This window comes from Dipodomys spectabilis, unplaced genomic scaffold (assembly GCF_019054845.1).
Source record: "Dipodomys spectabilis isolate Male_0828 unplaced genomic scaffold, ASM1905484v1 ptg000657l, whole genome shotgun sequence".
NCBI classification, from domain to species: domain Eukaryota; kingdom Metazoa; phylum Chordata; class Mammalia; order Rodentia; family Heteromyidae; genus Dipodomys; species Dipodomys spectabilis.
The window spans coordinates 574,462-594,265 of record NW_024871334.1 but is presented as its reverse complement, the minus strand read 5'-3'; the positions used below and the strand labels follow the sequence as shown (position 1 = coordinate 594,265).

General features: G+C 45.3%; 3 gene segments (V, D, J or C); all 3 read right to left on the bottom strand.

Moving 5' to 3' along the window:
- Window positions 1-18,306, bottom strand: part of LOC122101355 — a 29,831-nt gene extending 11,525 nt beyond the window's left edge. Inside the window, exon 1 of the V gene segment in view lies at window positions 18,232-18,306.
- Window positions 8,889-9,418, bottom strand: LOC122101401. The segment is given in 2 exon segments: window positions 8,889-9,235; window positions 9,309-9,418. Coding segments are annotated over 2 exon segments (393 nt in total).
- Window positions 15,307-19,804, bottom strand: part of LOC122101363 — a 43,804-nt gene continuing 39,306 nt past the window's right edge. The window contains 2 exon segments of the V gene segment in view: window positions 15,307-15,529; window positions 17,782-17,785. Of these exon segments, the coding sequence occupies window positions 15,351-15,529; window positions 17,782-17,785 (183 nt within the window).

Below are 19,804 nucleotides of genomic sequence, written 5' to 3'. Positions count from 1 at the left end.
CCACATTTTCTTGATCCATTCATCTACTGAGGGGCATCTGGGTTGATTCCATATCTTAGCTATGGTAAGTAATGCTGCAATAAACACAGTCATGCTGGTAGCTTTAGTGTGGTCTTGTTTGTGATCATTTGGGTAAATGCCCAAAAGTGGGATTGGTGGGTCATAGGGGAGCTCTATGTGGTGTCCTTTGAGGAATCTCCATACTACTTTCCAAAGTGGTTGAACAAGTTTACACTCCCACCAACAATGCAGTAAGGTTCCCTTCTGGTCACATTCCCTCCAGCATCTGTTGTTATTAGAGTTCTTGAGTATAGCCATTCTAACTGGGGTGAGGTGGTATCTCAATGTTGTTTTGATTTGCATTTCTTTTATGGCTAGGGAGGTTGAACATTTCTTCATGTGTCTACTGGCCATCCTTCCTTCCTCTTCAGGGAAGTTTCTCTTTAAGTCTTGAGCCCACTTATTTATTGAGCAGTTGTGTCTTTGAAGATTTGTTGTTGGGGGATTTAGTTTTTTGAGTTCCAGGTGTATTTTAGATATGAGACCCTTGTCTGTTTTATGGCTAGTGAAGATCTTCTCCCAATCCATGGGCTTTCTATTGATCTTGCTAGCTATGTCCTTTGCCATACAGAAGCTTTGTAATTTCATGCAATCCCACTTGTGCAACCTTTCTTTGATTTGTTGTGTTTCTGGATCTCTATTAAGAAAATTTCGACCTGTGCCAAGGAGTCCTAGGGTTTCTCCTATTCCATCCTGTAATGTTTTCAGAGTGTCTGCTTTGACGCCAAGGTCTTTGATCCATTTGGAGTTGATTCTGGTGCAGGGTGATATATAAGGATCTAGCTTTAGTTTTCTACAAGTAGTTAGCCAATTTTGCCAGCACCATTTACTGAAGAGGCTGTCTTTCTTCCATTCTATTTTTTTTTTTAGCTCCCTTATGGAAGATTAGATGGCTATAGGTCTGTAGGTTCATTTCTGGGTTTTCAATTCTACTCCATTGGTCCTGAGGTCTGTTCTTGTGCCAGTACCAAGCTGTTTTGATTACTATGGCTTTGTAGTAGAGTTTGAAATTTGGTATTGATACTCCTCCAGCACTGTTCTTTCTGTTGAGGATCGCGTTTGCTATTTGGGGTCTTTTATTGTTCCATATAACTTTTTGGATTGCCTCTTCTATTTCCTTGAAGAATGAGGTTGGAATATTGATAGGTATGGCATTGAATTTGTAGATAGCCTTGGGAAGTATTGTCATTTTCACGATGTTGATCTTTCCAATCCAGGAGCATGGGAGTTTTTGCCACTTTATAAGTTCTATTTTGATTTCCTTTTTCACATTTTTAAAGCTTTCATCATAGAGGTCCTTCACTTCTTTGGTTAAGTTAATTCCTAGGTATTTTATTTTTTGTGGGGCTATTAGGAATGGAGTTGCTTTCCTAATTTCAGCCACACTTTTCTCATTGTTGGCATACAGAAAAGCCATTGATTTTTGAGGGTTAATTTTATACCGTGCTACTTTGCCAAAGTTTTGAATCAGCTTGAGTAATTTGGGAGTGGAGTCTGTGGGATTCTTTAAATACAAGATCATGTCATCTGCAAAGAGGGAGAGTTTTACTTCTTTCCCTATTTGGATCCCCTTTATGTTTGCATCTTGTCTTAATGCTGTAGCTAGGCATTCTAATACTAGATTGAAGAGAAGTGGAGAGAGTGGACAGCCTTGTCTCGTTGCTGAGTTAAGAGGAAATGGTTTTAGTTTTTCACCATTAAGTATAATGCTGACTGTAAATTTGTCATATACAGCCTTTATGGTATTGAGGAATGTTCCATGGCTTCCTAATTTTTCCAGAATCTTCATCATAATGGGGTGTTGGATCTTGTCAAATGCTTTTTCTGCATCTATTGAGATGCAGAACCATGTGGTTCTTATCTTGCTCCTGTGGATGTGGTGAATTATATTAATTGATTTGCGTATATTGAACCAGCTTTGCATCCCTGAAATGAATCCTGTTTGATCGTGGTGTATGATTTTTTGAATGAATTGTTGAAGTCAATTGACCAGAATTTTGTTGAGAAGTTTTGCATCAATGTTCATCAAAGAAATGGGTCTATAGTTCTCTTTCTTTGATGAGTCTCTGCCTGGTTTTGGGATGAGGATTATGATGGCTTCATAGAGTGAGTTCAGTAGTGAACTTTCTCTTTCAATTTCATTGAAGTGTTGGAGGAGTATTGGTGTGAGCTCTGTTTTGAATGCCTTGTAGAATTCTGCTGTAAAACCCTCTGGTCCTGGGCTTTTCTTAGATGGACAGGCCTTTTATTGCTGTTTCTATTTCAATGCTTGACATGGGCCTGTTAAGATGGTTTAACTCATCTTGGTTTAGTTTTGGCATGTCAATATTTGCTAGGAAAAGGTCCATTTCTGCCAAGTTCTCAAACTTATTAGCATAAAGTTTTGAGAAGTAGTCCCTTATAATGTTCTGAATCTTGGTTGTTTCTGTGGTGATGTTTCCATTCTCATCTATGAGTTTATTTATTTGGGTGTGTTCTCTTCTTTTTCTGATAAGATTTTCTAAGTGTCTGTCAATTTTGTTAATTTTTTTCAAAGAACCAACTCTTTGTTTTGTTGATTCTTTCTATGGTTTTTTTGGATTCTAATTCATTGAATTTAGATTTAATTGTAATTATTTCTTTTTTTTCTCATTAACAAAGTAGTCAATCCCTTTATTTTTAAAATTTTTTATGTACACATAGGAACGATCTGTATAATGTACATTCAATATAGAAAGCTTTATATAGTTGATAATGTATAGAACATTTCACAATTACACTAATCTCTTACATTAACATCTTGACATCCATTTTTACTTAAAAAAATTTTTTTTTCCATCTACTGGATTGGGGTTTATCTTGCTGCTCTTCTTCAAGGAGGCTCAGATGTCTCATTAATTTGTTGGTTTCAGATTTCTTCAATTTGTTGATGTAGGAACTCAGAGCTATAAACTTGCCCTGAGTACTGCCTTTGCTGTGTTCCAGAGGAGCTGGTAGTTTGTGTGTTCATTTTGTTGAATATCATGAACATTTGAATTTCCTTTCTAATCTCTTCCATTACCCACTGGTGATTAAATAGTGTGTTGTTCAGCCTCCATGTGGTACAGGACTTTCTTTGGTGGCTTTTGGTGTTGAGTTCTAATTTTATTCCCTTGTGGTCTGAGAGAATGCAAAGTGTAACTTCAATGTTTCTGAATTTGGACAAGTTTTCTTTGTGGCCTAAAATGTGGTCTATTTTGGAAAATGTTCCACGTGCTGCTGAGAAGAGTGTGTATTCTGATGTTTCTGGGTGAAATAATTGGTAGATGTCTGTTAAATATAGCTGATCTATGCAGTTGTTTAGGTCTGCGGTTTCTCTGTTGAGTTTTTGCCGAGTTGATCTACCTAGTGGGGAAAGTGGTGTGTTAAAGTCCCCAACGATTAATGTCTTTGGATCTATGTGGGATTTGAGGGAAAGTAGTGTTTCTTGGATAAATTTGGGTGCTCTGTTGTTTGGAAAATAGATATTTAGAATTTTAATATCCTCCTGAAGGAGAGATCCCTTAATTAGTAGGTAGCTACTTTCTTTATCTCTTCTCATTAATTTTAATTTGAAGTCTATTTTATTTGATGATGGAATGCAACTCCTGCCTGTTTATGGGTGCTGTTTGCTTGGTAGATTTTGTTCCACCCTTTCACATAGAAAATATGTTTGTTTTTATGGGCAAGATGTGGCTCCTGAAGGCAGCAGATAGAAGCATCTTGGTTTTTAATCCAACTAGACAGTCTATGTCACTTAATTGGAGAGTTAAGTCCATTAATGTTGAGAGATAGGACTGAGAGGTATTTGGGAGTTCTTGCCATTTTATCCACCTTCTTGGGGGCTGCAGCAACTGGGTTCTTCCTATGGTTCTTGGATTCTCAGTTTGGGGGCAGTTTCTTGCCCTTATTGTGGTCTTGTTGGTTTTCTATGTGTAAGACATCTTTAAGAATCTTTTGTAGGGCTGGTTTGGTGTTTCAATTTTTCTTTGGTATGGAAGGTTTTTATTTGACCTTCGGTTATGAAGGAGAGTTTAGCTGGGTACAGTATTCTTGGAGGATAGTTGTTTGTCTTTACGGCATGACATACATCATTCCAGGCTATTCTTGCTTTGATTGTCTCTGCTGAGAAATCTGAGGTGATTCTAATTCGTTTCCCTTTATAGCTGATTGATCTTTTCTCCTTGACAGCTTTAAGGATCCTTTCCTTGGTCTGAATTGATCCTGTGAGGATTATAATGTGAGGGTGTGATGTAGTGTTCTGGTCTGGCCTATTTTGAGTTCTAAAAGCTTCTTGTATCTGAATAGGCCTATCTTTTTGCAAGTTTGGGAAATTATCTGCTAAGACCTTGTTAATCGGATTTCCTAGACCATTAACTTCTGTGTCTAGGTGCTCCTCTGCACCCATTGTCCTCAGAGTAGGTCTTCTGATGGTGTCTTCCAAGTGTTGAATAGATCTGTCATAGTTCTTGGATTTGTCTTGGATGGTTGTATGTTTTTTCTCTATAATATCTAAGCTGTTTTAATCCCCGAGATTCGATCTTCTGCATGGTCTAATCTACTATCAAGATTTTCTACTTTGTTTTTTATTTCTTTTCCTTCTAGTTGGTGAGCTTTGATTGCTTCAAATTCTTTGTTGGAGCTTTGTTTTATATCTTGTATGAGCTTCCTTACTTCCTTAATTTGGTGTTCAGTGTTTATTCTCAAATCACTTAGTTGATTGGTTATGGTCCTTTGGACTCCCATTCTTTCTGTTGGGTTCCATTCAGCATTCCCTTTGTTGTCTCCCTGACTTCTTTCAGCTCTCTGTTTATGGACTCCATGAATGCCTTTAGTGAGCTTTGTGTATTCTCATCCTGCTCTCTCAATTCCTATATTACTCTTTGAATAGCCTCCTCACATTCACTCAATTTCTGTAGTTCTCTTTGAGTGTTCTCAGCCTGCTCAAGCCATTCCCGACTTTCTCTTTGTTCTCAGCCAGCTCCCTCAATTCCTGTCTATGTCTTTGACTGATCTCAGTCTGCTCAAGCCATTCCTTTATTTCTCTTTGAGTGTTCTCAAGGTGCTCATGAAATTCCTGTATCAATCTTTGAGTAGCTTCCTTATGCTCATGATATTCCTGTATTGACCTTTGTTTGCCTCCTCTCTCTCCCTATCATGCTCATACAGATTCCTTCGCAGGTTTTCAATCTTTTTATTTACCATGTTTACCAGTAGTGATTGTAGAGGTTTCTGGGAACTCTCCTCTGGATTATTCATTACCTGTTCTCTCCCCTGATTATCATGAGTGGGAGTTGAGATACCAGGACTTGCTATTTTTCTTGTGTTTTTTCTGGCTTTCCCTGCCCATTTGGGATTAAAGTTAAACCAGTTTTGTGATAGAACACTATATTAAGGCAAGCATCATCCAAAGTCTGTAGTTGTACAGTCAAAAGTCTGCAGATACAATCTAGTTCAACAGATATAGCTATTCAACATCAAACAACTATGTATTAATGGACTATGAACTGCAAAGAAGAATTTGGCAAACCAAAATTATTAGGTTTAGGGAGAGATGTGGGTAAAAATAGGAATAAGGGATATGGAAAGGCAATGGGAGAGTTAACTTAACTAAGTCCTAATCTCAAAACAAGAAATAGGTTGGATAGAATGATAGTAGAGAGAGAGAAAAGAAGATGAAAGAGAAAGAGAGAAAAAAAGAGACAAGAAAAAATAGAAAAACAAAAATTAAAAATTAAAAAGTGGATAGGATAAGAGAAGGGTAGGGCTAGAAAAAAGATGTGAAAAACTTAAAAATAAAAATGCTAAAAATATTATATAGGTATAAAGAGGTAGTACTGCTATTAAGGAATTTAAATCTAAGAAGTTTTGAATTGAGTAAAAAATTTCTGGATTAAGTGTGTACACAATGGGGGATAAGGTCTAATAATCGACTATCGGAATATCTGAGGATTAGCAGAACAGCAATTAAGTCATGCAAAGAAGAAGGAAAGAGAAGAAAAGGTGAAAAGAATGAGAAGGAAAGAAAAAAAGGATCAAAAGGTCAGTAGAGCTAAACAAAAAAATTTGAAAAAAGAAAAAAGAGATAAAGAAAAGAAAAACACACACACACACACACATACCCCTAAAATAAAAATTATAAAAGGAAGAAAAAAAAGTTAATAGGAAACAATTTTTTTAAGTTAAAAATTAAAAAAAGTTTTAGAAAAAAATTTTTGTATAAAAGTACAAAAAAAGAGTTCTTTGATTTTTTTCAGGGCAGGGGGTGGGAGATTGGGAAGATCCTGTATCTCCTTTGTGTCCATAGCCAGTCTCTAATTGGAGTCTCTGGTCTGCTTGTGGTGTTTGATTTTCCTGTGGCTTGGCTGGTTTCTTAAGTCAGTTTGTTTCAGCAGGCAGAAAAATGGTCTCTTTTACCCAGGATTTTGTGATCCTCCTCCCAGGCTAGTTCAATGGGAGGGAGATCTGCTTTGAGTATCACAAAAGAGGGAGATGGCTGTTTCCTCTAGTTTGGAGATGCTGTGATGAGGGTAGGTTCTGGGTAGAGTTGAGGCCTTTCAGCAAACAGTGGCCTTTCCCTGAGGGGCTAGATTCTGAGACACTTACAGAGCCCAGCCTGGAGCCATTCTCAGGGTTTATGTTTACTGAATTTCAATTGATTGTCAAAGCTGCTGTAGGGAGGGGCAGCCTCCACCCAGGGAAAAGTCACCCAGCCCCCACAGCCAGCCCCAGGAGTGGCTTTCTTCACTGGGTAAACAGAGCCTGGCAGGCCAGGTTAGGTTTCTGTGACCTGCTTAATGACTCTTTTGTTTTCTTCCAAGGCCTTAGTTGGAGCTAGCTGCTCAGCCAGGCCTTTGTCAGTATCAAAGATGGAGATCTCCAGTAGTGGGGAGGCATGGCATTCCCTCCTCTGCTCCCTGAGAAGGAGTGAGGATGTCAGGCTTCTACTCAAGCTGGAGTCTTGGTTCCTGGGTCATCTCGGTCTGAAAACTGAAGGATGAAGATGTCTGCTCCTTGTCAGTTCTTGCTGGTGTTGAGTAGAATCTGCTGGCCCATTGCATCTGGTGCCTTTGTCCCAGATTCCCTGTTTTGCAGGTGAAAGATTAAAAATTAGAGTTACATTTTACAATTGCTAACTGCTGGTTTTGCTTCTGTAAACTTGCTTGCGCTAGCACTGACCCTTCCCCTCCCTGGAAATAAGTTTCAGAGCCTAGATGTCGGCCCTGGGACTAGCTCTGTAGTCATAAATAAAGAACTAACAAGTAAATTCCCCAGGTGGCCAAATGGGACCCAAGATAAGGAACAAAGAGTATGCTCCTCTGCATTCCTGTGTAAAAATTCTCGGTTTAGAGGGCTCAAGATAAGGACCATCTGGTGAGCCCAACAAATTAGGCCAAATGTTAATTAATCATAAGTCTGTAACTCCGTAAACTCCCTAACCCTTATCTCCCAGAGTGACTATCTCCGTTTGATCATCCGCGCCAATTGTTTTATTACAAAGAGTGTTATAAACTTCCCCGTGTAGTAAACTGAGCCAATCCTGGGAAACCTGGGGTCTTATGCTAATCCTGTGGCTTTTGTCTTTAAAAGTGCCTGTAACCGCTGCTCCGGGCTTCCTGTCTGCCCTGGACAGAGAGCCCGTTTGCGCAAATGCCAAATAAACTCCTCTTGCTTATTGCAGCTGCTGGCTTGGAGTCTTGGTTCTTGGGGTGCCCTCCCGTTGAAGAAAGCATCCCAGGGGGTCTGGGGTCTTTCACAGGTATGGCGGCTACGGCCGCCGTCGCCGCCTCCAGTGCTGCAGTGGCGGCTGCTGGCAAGGGCTCAGATCTGTCTCCTTGCCTGGATTTTCCCTCTGTGGCCTAACTCTCTGTACTGTGATGGCACACTTGGTATGATTCTCTGGTTTAGGACTGTTCACTGGAACTCTAAAACTGCTTTCTATGTGAGAGCTTGTTTAGTCTCCAGCTTCTCCTCTGCCATCTTCCTGGAACTTCTCTCAGGGCACTTTATTTATTTTCTGAGGATCTTGTGAATGGCTGTTTTCCTGATTACTTTCTCACTAGGGTACTGGTAGAAGAGATGGAGCTGATTTTTAATGCTGATTTTCTGTGTTGCTGAAAATTACTTCTCATATCCAAAGGCTTTGGTTGGGATCTTGTGGTCTTCCAATAGTGCAATATATTCAGCATGGAAGGTATTTTAAGAGCCTCATTACTTTGTTGTCCCTTGCTTGGCATGTAGGCAGATGAGAGAATACTGTTGCTGTGAATAGCAACTTGAAAAGACTGAGTAAAATGAAATTGAGGCAGTCAGTGGGTTGTTCTATGTCTTTATACTCAGAAGGCATATAAAGGATTAATGTGGTATATCTGTTTTTAATGTATGGAGGAAGCATTATACTGTCTCCATAGTGAGTAGTCTGATCTGTGTGATTTCTACTGTTCCTGAGGAACCACTGTTCTATCTCCATAGTGAGTGGTCTAATCTGTGTGATCTCTACTGTACATGAGGAAGCCCTGTACTGTCTCCATAGTGAGTGGTCGGATCTGCCCTCTTCTTGGACTACAAGTGATGGAGTCAGAGGTCCAGCTCCTAAGAGACTCTTCAGTGTCTTTATGCTGAGAGCTGTTAAGAGAGCAATGTTTACTAAACAAATTAGTGCCTGCTGCAATCAATTTCTCTCCATTTCAGGACTTGTCAACATAATGATGAAAATATTCTGCAGAAGAGCAAAATTCCCTTTTCTACCTTTCTCAGCTCTAAATCACAACCTCCACCACAGGCTGTTTGCAGCTAGTGCTGCTGTCTGGTGAGCAGGAACAGCTTCTCCCTCAGAGTTTCTGACACCTTCTGGATGTGGTTTCCTCACCGTGTCTTGCACAGTAGTACACAGCCGTGTCCTCGGCCTTCAGGCTGCTGATCTGCAGATGAGCTGTGTTGACAGAGGTCTCCAGGGAGAAGACAAATCGTCCTTTGAAGCCCTCAGCGTAGGTTGGATTTCCAGTGTTAGTGTTGATCCACCCCATCCACTGCAGGCCACCTCTTGGCTCCTGCCTCACCCAATTAATACGGTAGCTAGTGAAGGTGTATCCGGAAGCCTTGCAGGAGACCTTCACGGCTTCTCCTGGCTTCTTCAGCTCAGGCCCAGACTGCACCAGCTGCACCTGGGAGTAGGTACCTGTGGAGGAAACACTGGAGTTAGGGCCGGGAGCTCCTCGGAGTCCTCGGCAGCCCTGGCCTGGGGTCCTCACCTGGGGCAACCACCAGCAGGAGAAGGAGCCTCCACATCCACTCCATGCTGTGGGGATGTGGACCGAGTGGCTCTGGAGACTGGAGGGTGAGGCCTGTGTGTATGTGTCAGAGGAGCCTGGCCTTTCTACTCTGTGGGCCTCAGAGATTTGCATATGGCCCTGCCCTTAAGCACCTGCTGGGCTAATCTACCCCATGGACATCCTGACTCCTTAGACCCAGGCACAGATCCCACCCCAGCGGAAGTGCAAATGGCCTCTCTGGTGGGTGGAAGATCGCAGTGTTCTCATGAGTTCCCTCTGTCCTGCCTGATGTCAGATCTATGAACTGGGATTGTGGGACCCAGTGAGCCCAGAACCACCACCACCCAGGACCCACAGCCCCCCTCGTCCACGGATGGCTTTCCACAAGTCATGAGTGGAGGAGGTGAGAGCAGGAGGGGTACATGATGACATCATCTCCTTCTTGAGAAGATCCACCATTTCCTGATGGCCAGGAGTGTCCACTATAGTTTCAAATGAATCTGTGCTGTCTAGTAAGGACAGCGTCCTGAGCAGCATGCTGAGCTTCCTTCAGTTTCACCAGCAGCATTTAATCCAGGGTGTGTGGTACCTCCTCTTCCTCCTTCCTCTGTGTCACTTGTGTGTGACCCGAGGGCCTCCATGTTGGAACTGACGGCACATGCAGAGAGCAGAGGCTGGTCACAGGTGCTGGGAGACAGTGAGGGAGAAAGCTGTGTCTCCTTTTCAGAGACCAGAACTCCAAACCTGAGCTTCTCCTGAGCTCCTGGTCAAGGTCCTGTGTCCTCAGAATGAAGTTGACCCCAAAAGAAGAAAAGCAAGCTGTGGGAATACATCCTGTTTTCCTGGACTAATTGAACAGAGGAGCTACTTTTCACCAGGCAGTATGTCTGCCCTTGAGCCATGCTTGGGACTCTGGTTATTAATGTTTACTAGTGAGTAGTGATCACATACAAGGTTTGTCACAATATCTTCATATATTCCTGCAGTTTGCCTTCATCACAGTCACCTTATCTACCCGTCTTCTCTTTTCCCCCATTAATGGTTCCATGATTCTATTTTAATTCATGGATATAATGCACTTGTTGTCCATTTCTTTCTCTGTGGACAATTCTGGGTTGTCCCCGGGGCCTGAGTTGCTGTCCTTGACCTTTGGTGCTCACGTCTGGTGCTCTATCCCTTGAGCAGCAGCTTCCTCTCTGGTTTTGGGTGAGTCGTGTGAGCTGGGATTCTCGTCAATTGCTTCCCAAGCTGGATTGGAACTTCACTGCTCAGATCACAGGCTCCCCACAGCTGGGGTCACAAGATCCTCTATCCCTGGCTCCTCTCTGAGCCAATGTTAACAGACACACATTTCACTGGCACAGGACACACCCAGGTCACCTGAGCATGCAGAGCAAGCCCCGCCCAGCTCAGCGTGTCCCCGGCGCCCCCTGCTGGTGGCCAGCGTTCCTGCAGGTGTCTGAAGCCCACATCCTCCCCAGGTGGACCGCAGAGCTCTGTGGTGTGGAGTATGGGGCTCTGCTGTCTCTCTCAGGTGCACGTGTGTCTGTGGAGGTGACTTTGATGTCACCGTGTCTCCTGTCCAGTGCAGCCCCTCCTCATGAGTCAGTGAAGCCGACGCCAGAGGCACCGCTGGTCCTGATGCAGCTGGAGGCCAGCAGTGAGCAACGGGACCTCAAGGGTTCACAGGCTGATCCTGACTCTGACCACACCTGGACAGCACACAGGGGCAAGGAGAAACACGTCTGTCCGCACCTGCAGCCACAATCCCTCCGAGTCCCACAAGTGCACCTGTGCAGCTCCACTGGCACAGAGTGCCCAGCGGTATGATCTCCTGACCGCGGTCACAGGCCAGTGTGACCTTGAGGTCAGAGGTCAGCACAGTCCCACAAGGACTGCTGGGACCCACGTCTCCTCAAAGCACACAGAGCACAATTCTGGGCTGGGGCAGTGTTCCACCCACAAGACACCCATGGGGCATTCCGTAGATCACAATGCCCCAGCCTGAAGACATCATCTTTCCAAATATACCCTTTTTTTTTTTTTTATTTTGGGGGGGTCCGGTCCTGGGGCCTGAACTCTGGGCCTGGGCGCTGTCCCTCAGCTCTTCAGCTCAAGGCGAGTGCTCTACCACTTGAGCCACAGCCCCATTTCTGGCCTTTTTTTTATCTGCTTATGTGGTGCTGAGGAATCAAACCCAGGGCCTCATGTATGCAATGCAAAGCACTCTACCACTGAGCCACCTTCCCAGCCCTCCAAATATATTCTTAAGAAAAATTATTTCAATGCAGGAGATTCTCTTTTGTAACATAAAATAGAATAAACCGTTTATCCTTTGACTCCAGTTAGACCAGGCTTTTTATTTTCAGGAAATATTGTGGTTTACACCCTTGGGCGGGTCACTTCACAGATAAAGGTTTGTTTGGTTCGCTGGGCAAGAGGGAGAGGAAAGGCGTTCACCTTGAAGGTCTTCTCTGCTTCACAGCTGAGGGAAGTCAAATATTTGGAATATCTCTGCAGGTCTCTGCAGGTGCTGGGGGCTGCCCGGCACTGCCAGGCCATTTGGAGCTTCTCCTCTGGGAAATGTAACTCAGTTCTCTCAGGCATGTTGATAAGCCCTTACCTTGTATTGGAGAGCTCTCTTCAATTCATGACTCTGAGTTCTCATCATTTCTCATCTTTAGGAAATGGAAGGAAGATGTTAGGCTACTTTGAGTCGAGGCATATGAAAATGTGTATTTAATACAAGCAGAAATTGTGTACCACTTGTCCAGTATAGAACTGACACAGGGGATGCAAAGTTCTCCAGAATACATTCTAAGAATGATGGCATTTTAACTATTGGACATCATTCTTATTTTTCCTAAGAAGGAATTCCACCTGGTCCCACACAACCCAGTCACTTTGGAGACTTGGGAGTTCACGTGACAGGAAATCATGGAGGTTCTCAAGTGCAGCAAGTTTCCATGACCATCATTTTCACCCATTTTCCTAACCCAGCAGAACACAGGACCATGACAAGACTGTGAGATGGCAGTGCGTGGCTGTTGCTCCATTCATGACCTGAGTAAGTCACAGGACTGTATGTGGTCTTGGTACACCCATGTAACACCATTTACTGAAATTCAGTTATGACCCCAGATAAGGTCACCAGGACTGTAGGAGGACACGGTACATCCATAGGTCCATGTACTCTACTCCATGTATGACCCTACAGCAGGTCCAAGTTCTGGGGAAGTCTGTGCATGGGTAGGCCTGGGAACCTGCGTAATTCTCTGATCTAGCCTCAGCATTTTGTCATGAACACCACCTGGTCTGTACATTCTGCTAAATAAAAATGGCACCGATTTTGTGGGTATTTCACAGGAATTATACTTAGACTTAATGTGTGATCAATGTTCCATTTTGTAGCAGAATAGGTTCTCTATAAGCAGAAATATTACAATGAGGATGAACCTGAAGTTAAACAAATATGGTTTGTGAATTATTTTGGTACTGCAATTGCACAGAGGTTATTCTCTTTATGTGACTGTATAAGGAAGAAAAGTGGTCCTGTGTGACGTGAATGTATAAGGGAAGAAAAGAGGTCCATTGTGAAGTGAATGTGTAAGAGGAAGGTAAGACGTTCCATGTGAAGTGAATGTGTAAGGGAAGAGAAGACATCCCGTGTGAAGTGAACATGAAAGAAGAGGGGAAGAGGTCCTGGGTGAATATTCCCTGTGGAGTAGGTGTTTGATGAGCCCGTAGTTCCTTGTCTGGCTTACACGTTCACAGGACACAAATGAGAGGAAACAGACTTTCAGGTTCTAGACATATTCCCAGCTGATAGTGCAGGGAATATAAAAACTCCCCTCATATTCTGTTGGGAGCTGACAGTAAAGCTGTAAGGTCATCTTGACCCCTGTGCTCACTTGAAGGCACGTACAAGGAACTGGCTTACTTAAAAAACACCAGGTGCCCAGGATTGCTTTGCTATGTCTGCAGAGTTTGTTTTACTTTCTACCAGTTGACCTTGTCTTGTTTTACTGCACTCTGTTTTTACTGAAATTTTCCTTGTTTTTCTGGACTACTGTAACCTTATGTTACCTCTTGACTTCTAATAGTATATATTTGGAAAAGTTAAAAATAAACGGTGCTGCAGTCTTGAGCTGCAGACCTCCCGACCCCATCCTTTGTCTTATGTCCTTATTTTTCCATCCTCGCCCCATAATTCAGGACACCCTTTCGTTGCCGGCAGGCTCTGGCAATATTCCAGTGATAAGAGGGGTAGATAAATCTCTGCATTAGTGTACATAACTGTGCATTGCAGATTTGCATATGAAAATGTGCATAGGGAAACTACATAAAAGCAAATTAGATTTGTATATGTATATAAATGTGTGAAGTTATACATAGGGTACACATTAGAGCAACATATACACACATATATAACACACATGGAATAAATGAAGTCTACATATATACACATGTGTGCATATCTACACAGAGTTGTATACCTATGTATATCTAGAACAAAAAAAATGATCATCTTGATGCAGAAAAAGCTCTTGACAAACTCCAGCATCCTTTTATGCTGAAAGCCCTATAGTAGGGGATCAGTTGACTGAAAAACGTGTTCACATGACTATTAGCTGGGAGTTTTGCCCTGGCTTTATTCACTGGGAACCCCTTGCTGTCTGTGTTTTCTGAGAATGGGACGGGTAGAACCTTTCCCACATTCAGCATGGGCTCAGGTCTGCAGCCCTTTGCTCAGAATCATCTCTGTATTCTAAGCAGCGCTCAGGGAATCAGCCTTCTCCTCACAGCCCGAGGCAGCTGCGTTGCCTCAGGTTTCTGACACACTCAGGATGTGGGTGTGCACACTGTGCCTCACACAGTAGTACATGGCCGAGTCTTCTGCTGTCAGCCTGCTCAGCTCCAGGGATGCTGTGCTGGAGGAGGTGTCTGCAGTCAGGGAGACCTTGCCCTGGACCTTCTGAGTGTATTTGGTCTCACCATCACTAGGATCGATCCTTCATCCACTCAAGCCACTGTTCTGCCTTCTGCCTCACCCAGTGCATATAATAGCTGGTGAAGGTTTATCCAGAGGCCCTGCAGGCCAGCCTGACCGAGTCTCCAGGCCTCCTCACTTCAGCCCCAGGCTGCTCCAGCTGGACCTGGGAGTGGACACCTGCAGAGGAGAGGGAGGCTGAGAATCCCATCCAACCTCGTCATCTACAGCTTGTGTAGAAAGGGATGGGTGCAGAGGAGCTGGTGGGGGTCACTGGGACTCTGCAGGTAAACACAGCTCAGCGGTGCCCACGACTGGGCTCTGTGGGTCACAGAGCAGCTCCCGGACCTGACCAATGGCCCCTCACATGTCACCAGCAAGAGGAAAGGGGACAACGGGATCAAAGCCGGGCTGGACGCTGGGCTGTGTGAATAGAACGGTGGGCCTTGAAATCCATCAGCGACATGGAGGCCCTGGCTCTGCACAACATCCCGTGCACTCCCACCTGAGGATAAAGACTGACCTAGCCAGGGAGTCCACTTTGTCTCTCCCGAGTCTGAGAGGAAAGGACTGAGCAGGGATCTTGACCTTCCTCAGATATGACCCCAGTGATCTCAGCAGTGTCCACCGACTGTGCATGGTGCTGTGTCTGATACTCTCAAGGATGCATCATCATCCACAACAGAACCACCACAATGGAAGACAGAACAAGCTGTGTGCTGAGGGGCTGGAGAAGAGTAAGGAGAACACAGTAGACAGCTCTGTGGGGAATGCTGTGTCCTGTGGAGAGGCCAGGCCCATAGAGGAGTCAGAACCAGAGTGCTCCACAGATGCTCCTGTGACTGCCATGATCTCAGTGTGAGCCGAGCGCCCCCTGCTGGTTCTGACTGAGCATGACCTCAGTGTGTGCCCAGCGCCCCCTGCTGGTGCTGAGCGCCCTGCAGGGAGGTTTGTGTCTGGCCCACACTGGATTTCCTGCACTGTGTCTCTAGCACAGTAATAGACGGCCGTGTCCTCCACTCTCAGGCTGTTCATCTGCAGGTAAAGTGTGCTCTTGCTGTTGTCTTTGGAGTGGTGAAGCGGCCCTTCATAGAGTCTGCATACTTTATGTCACTACTACTTCCACTGATGTATGAGAGCCACTCAAGCCTCTTCCCTGGAGCCTGGCGGAACCAGCTCATGTAGTTACTACTGAAGTCGAATCCGGAGGCTGCACAGGAGAGTCTCAGGGACCCCCCAGGCTGCACCAAACCTCCCCCAGACTCCACCAGCTGCACCTCACACTGCACACCTGCAAACACAGAGAAACCTGGTCAAAATGTTTACACACGTCCCCTGTCCCTCCCACTACTGTGCATTTGCACACTCAGTGTGCCTTGTCCCAATACATCACCTTTCAGCAGAACAAGGAGAACCCAGCACCGCCGCAGTTCCATGATGAGTGCTCTGTGTCAGCCTGAGCCCTGAATGGTTCACCTGGAATCCAGGGCTGACGTCTCTCCACACCTTCAGGGTCAGGATTGGCTGGTTTTAATGAGTAGAGGAAGGCCCTATTTGCATGTCTTCTGCTACATAGTGAGAGCTGGGGTGGAGGTGTCAGGGAGGGCAGTGCTGAGGCAGATGTGAGAGTCCTGAGGGGCATTGCTACAAAGATGGCCTCCCAGAACACACGGCATCCCATTGCTGCCACCTGCTGGTTATCCACATATTCATCCCACGTTGATCTGAATATTACAGTCACCTCCCTGCACAGATGGGAAAGTACACACAGGTTCCACACAGCCGTGTGCTCTGGGGAGGTACTGATGTTTTCTTCAGCTCGAGGCCTTCGGCCTGCCATGCAGGTGCTCTAGCACTGGGCAGACTTCCAGACCTTCTTTGTACTAGTGCCATTTTGAGAAGGGTCTGATTATTTTGGTCATATTCTCACCTGGAGCTCCATCTTCCTAAGTGAAGTTTCCATCATGGCTGGGATTATAGGCACATGTCAGCACACTGAGCGTCTTTCTCTGAGATGGAGTCTCATGAACTGCTTGGTCTGGCTGTGCTGCTCTGGTGATCTCCTCAATCTTAGTCTGCAGGAGTCCAGCTGACACACACACACCACACTCAGCTATTGGTTGAAAAGTGTTTCCTGAATGGTCTTGCTAGGGTAGATCTCCACCTTCAAGTACCCTGCACTGTGTCTCCAGACAGCTCTGCTTATCGGCCTGGACCATGGGTACCTGTCCTGAGCACTGTAAGCACAGCAGTCCCCTTCCTGTCTGTGTCCTGTCCGGTACTGTTCAGGGCATTTGCAAGAGCATCCAGGGCCTGTGAGACACTGGCTTGGCAGAGAACAGTGAGGCTGAACCTCTGGAGGTCTGGAAATAGAGGCACCTGGAAAAAGGCCCTCAGGGCTGGGCTGGGGAGGGCCAGTGTGTGGTCTTCACACGTGTCTGTGTCCCAGTAATCTGCAGTGCTTTACACTACTGGGTTGTGAATTTGAGGACGTCTGCGTTATGTTTTCTCTTCTTGGTCTCATGTGTACATTCCCATCATCAGTGTTGGACAGCTGCATGCACAATTCACCTGAAACTTTTGTTTTCCTGGTTCCATCATGTTTGCCTGACCAGTCCCTGAGCTCTGGACATTCAGTGAATTCTAGTTGTGAGTGTGCTGACACACTTCCATTAGTGAACAATTCTGTGTTCAGGATCAGCCAGAACTATCTTTTATCATGACAGATACAAGCCTGCAGGCTGCATTTTTTGTGCCTGTCCTGGGTTGGAGCCCAGGGCCTGCACCCAGCCCACGAACTGCTTCTGAAGGCTAACATTGTACCACTTGAGCCACAGCTTCACTACTGCTGTCTTGGATCATTAGATTTAGCAGCACAGACTTGCCCACACAGGCTGGCTTCCCACATGAGCTTCAGATGTCAGACCCTGGAATAGCTAGGGTCAGAGGATCCACTTTTCTTTTCAAAGCAGAGCCCAGGATCTGTTCATGAACATTTGGCAAGGAAGCTGAGATGTGAACTTAGAGAAGAAACAGGAAACCACCCGAGACCCGGAGGGGAAGAGGAAAGCCCAGAGGCTGCCAAGAAAGAGCAGGTCCTGTACCTTCTTGATGCCACAGTTCCTGGTGTGTTCCAAAAGAATGGTGCTCATCTGTGAGCTCTGCAGATCCTCCTTCCTGACCCTAGATCAGGTGTGGCTTTGCTGCACTTTACTTCATTCTGACCACAAACCAAGACAGCCAGGGTTCAGGCAGATTCCTGACAGTGGGCTCTGGTGTATCATTTGTTAGTCAATCTTTCCTATTGGTTTTTCTGCTTCATGTGAATTGTGTATTTGTGACAATTCCACATGTACTGTATATTGTCATCATCTCAATGTCAGTACATGTAACAGATTTCTCATAGGTAAACATTGATTTGGTAACTGATAAATTATTTTCATGTTCTTCAAGTTGTTTTACCAACCTGTGTGTCCTGGCTCCCACTGGCTCCTCTCACTGTGCCCTGCACAGTGACACAGGGCCGTGTCCTCGGTTCTCAGGCTGCTCATTTGCAGGTACAGTGTGCTTTTACTGTTGTCTCTGGAGAGGGTGAACCGGCCCTTCACAGAGTCTAGGTACCATGTGCTACCACCTCCTGGATCAATTTGTGCAACCCACTCCAGCCTATTCCCTGGAGCCTGGCGGATCCAGTCCATGTAGTAACCACTGAAGGTGAATCCGGAGGCTGCACAGGAGAGTCTCAGGGACCCCCCAGGCTGCACCAAGCCTCCCCCAGACTCCACCAGCCGCACCTCACACTGCACACCTGCAAACACAGAGAATCCTGGTCAGCAATGGTCACACACATCCACGGTTCCTCCCACTCATGTGCATTTGCACACTCAGTATCCCTTGCTCCCCATAAATCACCTTTCAACAGAGCAACAAGGAGAACCCAGCGCAGCCCCAGCTCCATGGTGCTGGTCTGTGATCAGTCACTGGTGGAATCAGCTCACAGAGCTCAGGTCAGGGATGGGCTGGTTTTCATGGGCAGAGGGACGTCCTATTGCATGTACTCTGCTATAAAGCAGCTCTGGGGGGAAGTCTAGAGATTGGGCTCCCAGAGCAGAGGTGACTGTGCTGGAGAAGTTTGGTGACAATGGTCACCTTGGAGACATCATGATGCACTGAGCATTTGCTGTGGTTCACACTGTACCTGCAGCTCCTTGGGAGCCTGAGGCAGAGTGTGAGAACACTGAGAGCTGTCTGGGGTGCAGAGGGACACACATGTCCTCTCACTCTGCCATTGTGCCTGGTGATCGTTCTGTCAGCATTTCTGATCACACACAAAACACAAAGTGCAACATGCGTGTGACCTCCATGTGCACATGCAATAGTGTAAAACAATGGTGAATTGTTTCCACACTGGCAGCGTCTCCCGTGGTATGAGCTCCATGCCTGGTCTGGGTCTGCACAGCCAATGAGGGCCCACAGTTCCTGCTGTGTTCCAGGAGAATGGTGTTCATGTGTGAGCTCTGCAGAGCCTCCTTCCTGAGATGAGATCAGGTGTGGTTTTGCCACACTTTACTTCATTCTGACCACAAACCAAGATGGCCAGGGTTCAGGCATACGCTTGGGAGTGAGTGGGCTCTGGTGTTTCACTTGTCACAGTCTAGCTTTATTGTTTGTTTATCCTGTTTATATGCATTTATTTGTAACAATATCATCTGTGTTGTCCATCTCAATAATAATAATAATCTCAATAAGTCACAATCAATAACAATGTGCTCATAGGTAAATTGGTATTTGGTAATTATGGAAAATGTCTTGTGTCTTCTTCAAATTGTTTTATCAACCCTTTGACAGTGTCCTTGAATCAGTCTTTCAATTCATTGGTTACAGTGATTCCTAGTGCTGGACAAGATGGTGAGCTAAATGTGAACAACACTTTTGTCCATGAACAAGAATCCACTGACACAAAGCTGAGCAGATTCTGAGGAAGAGAGGAAAGGAGAAGCGACAGGGAGTTCCTGGGGACCCAGGACATGGCAGAGAAGCAGTCAGGGTGGAGAACCTGTGGCACTGAGCTCTGACCTGTGTGCAGCTCCCCTGCTGGGGAAGAGAGCTGAGCCTTTACCAGGTGATATCAGGTGTGCTCACAGAGGGACTGGCAGCTCTGCTGTGGGACACATGGCTGAGGACCCGTTAAATAGCAAATACCCTGAAATGAAAGAAACAGAAAGAAATCACCAACCCTTGTGTTGGGGGTGTGGACCAGTTATTAGGCAGCTAGTCAATGAGAGAAAGCATCAGGTTCTGACATTGAGTACCAGTCATGGATCCAAAAGAGAAAAGGAAATTGAGGCCTGACTCAAATGGTAGAGAACCAGCCTTGAGTGAGAAAGCAGAGGGAGAGGGCAAGGTCCCTGTTTGTGCAAAAGTGCACAATAAAATGCTTATAAACACATGAGAGATACCGAGTGTTGGGGGCCAAGCTGGGTCA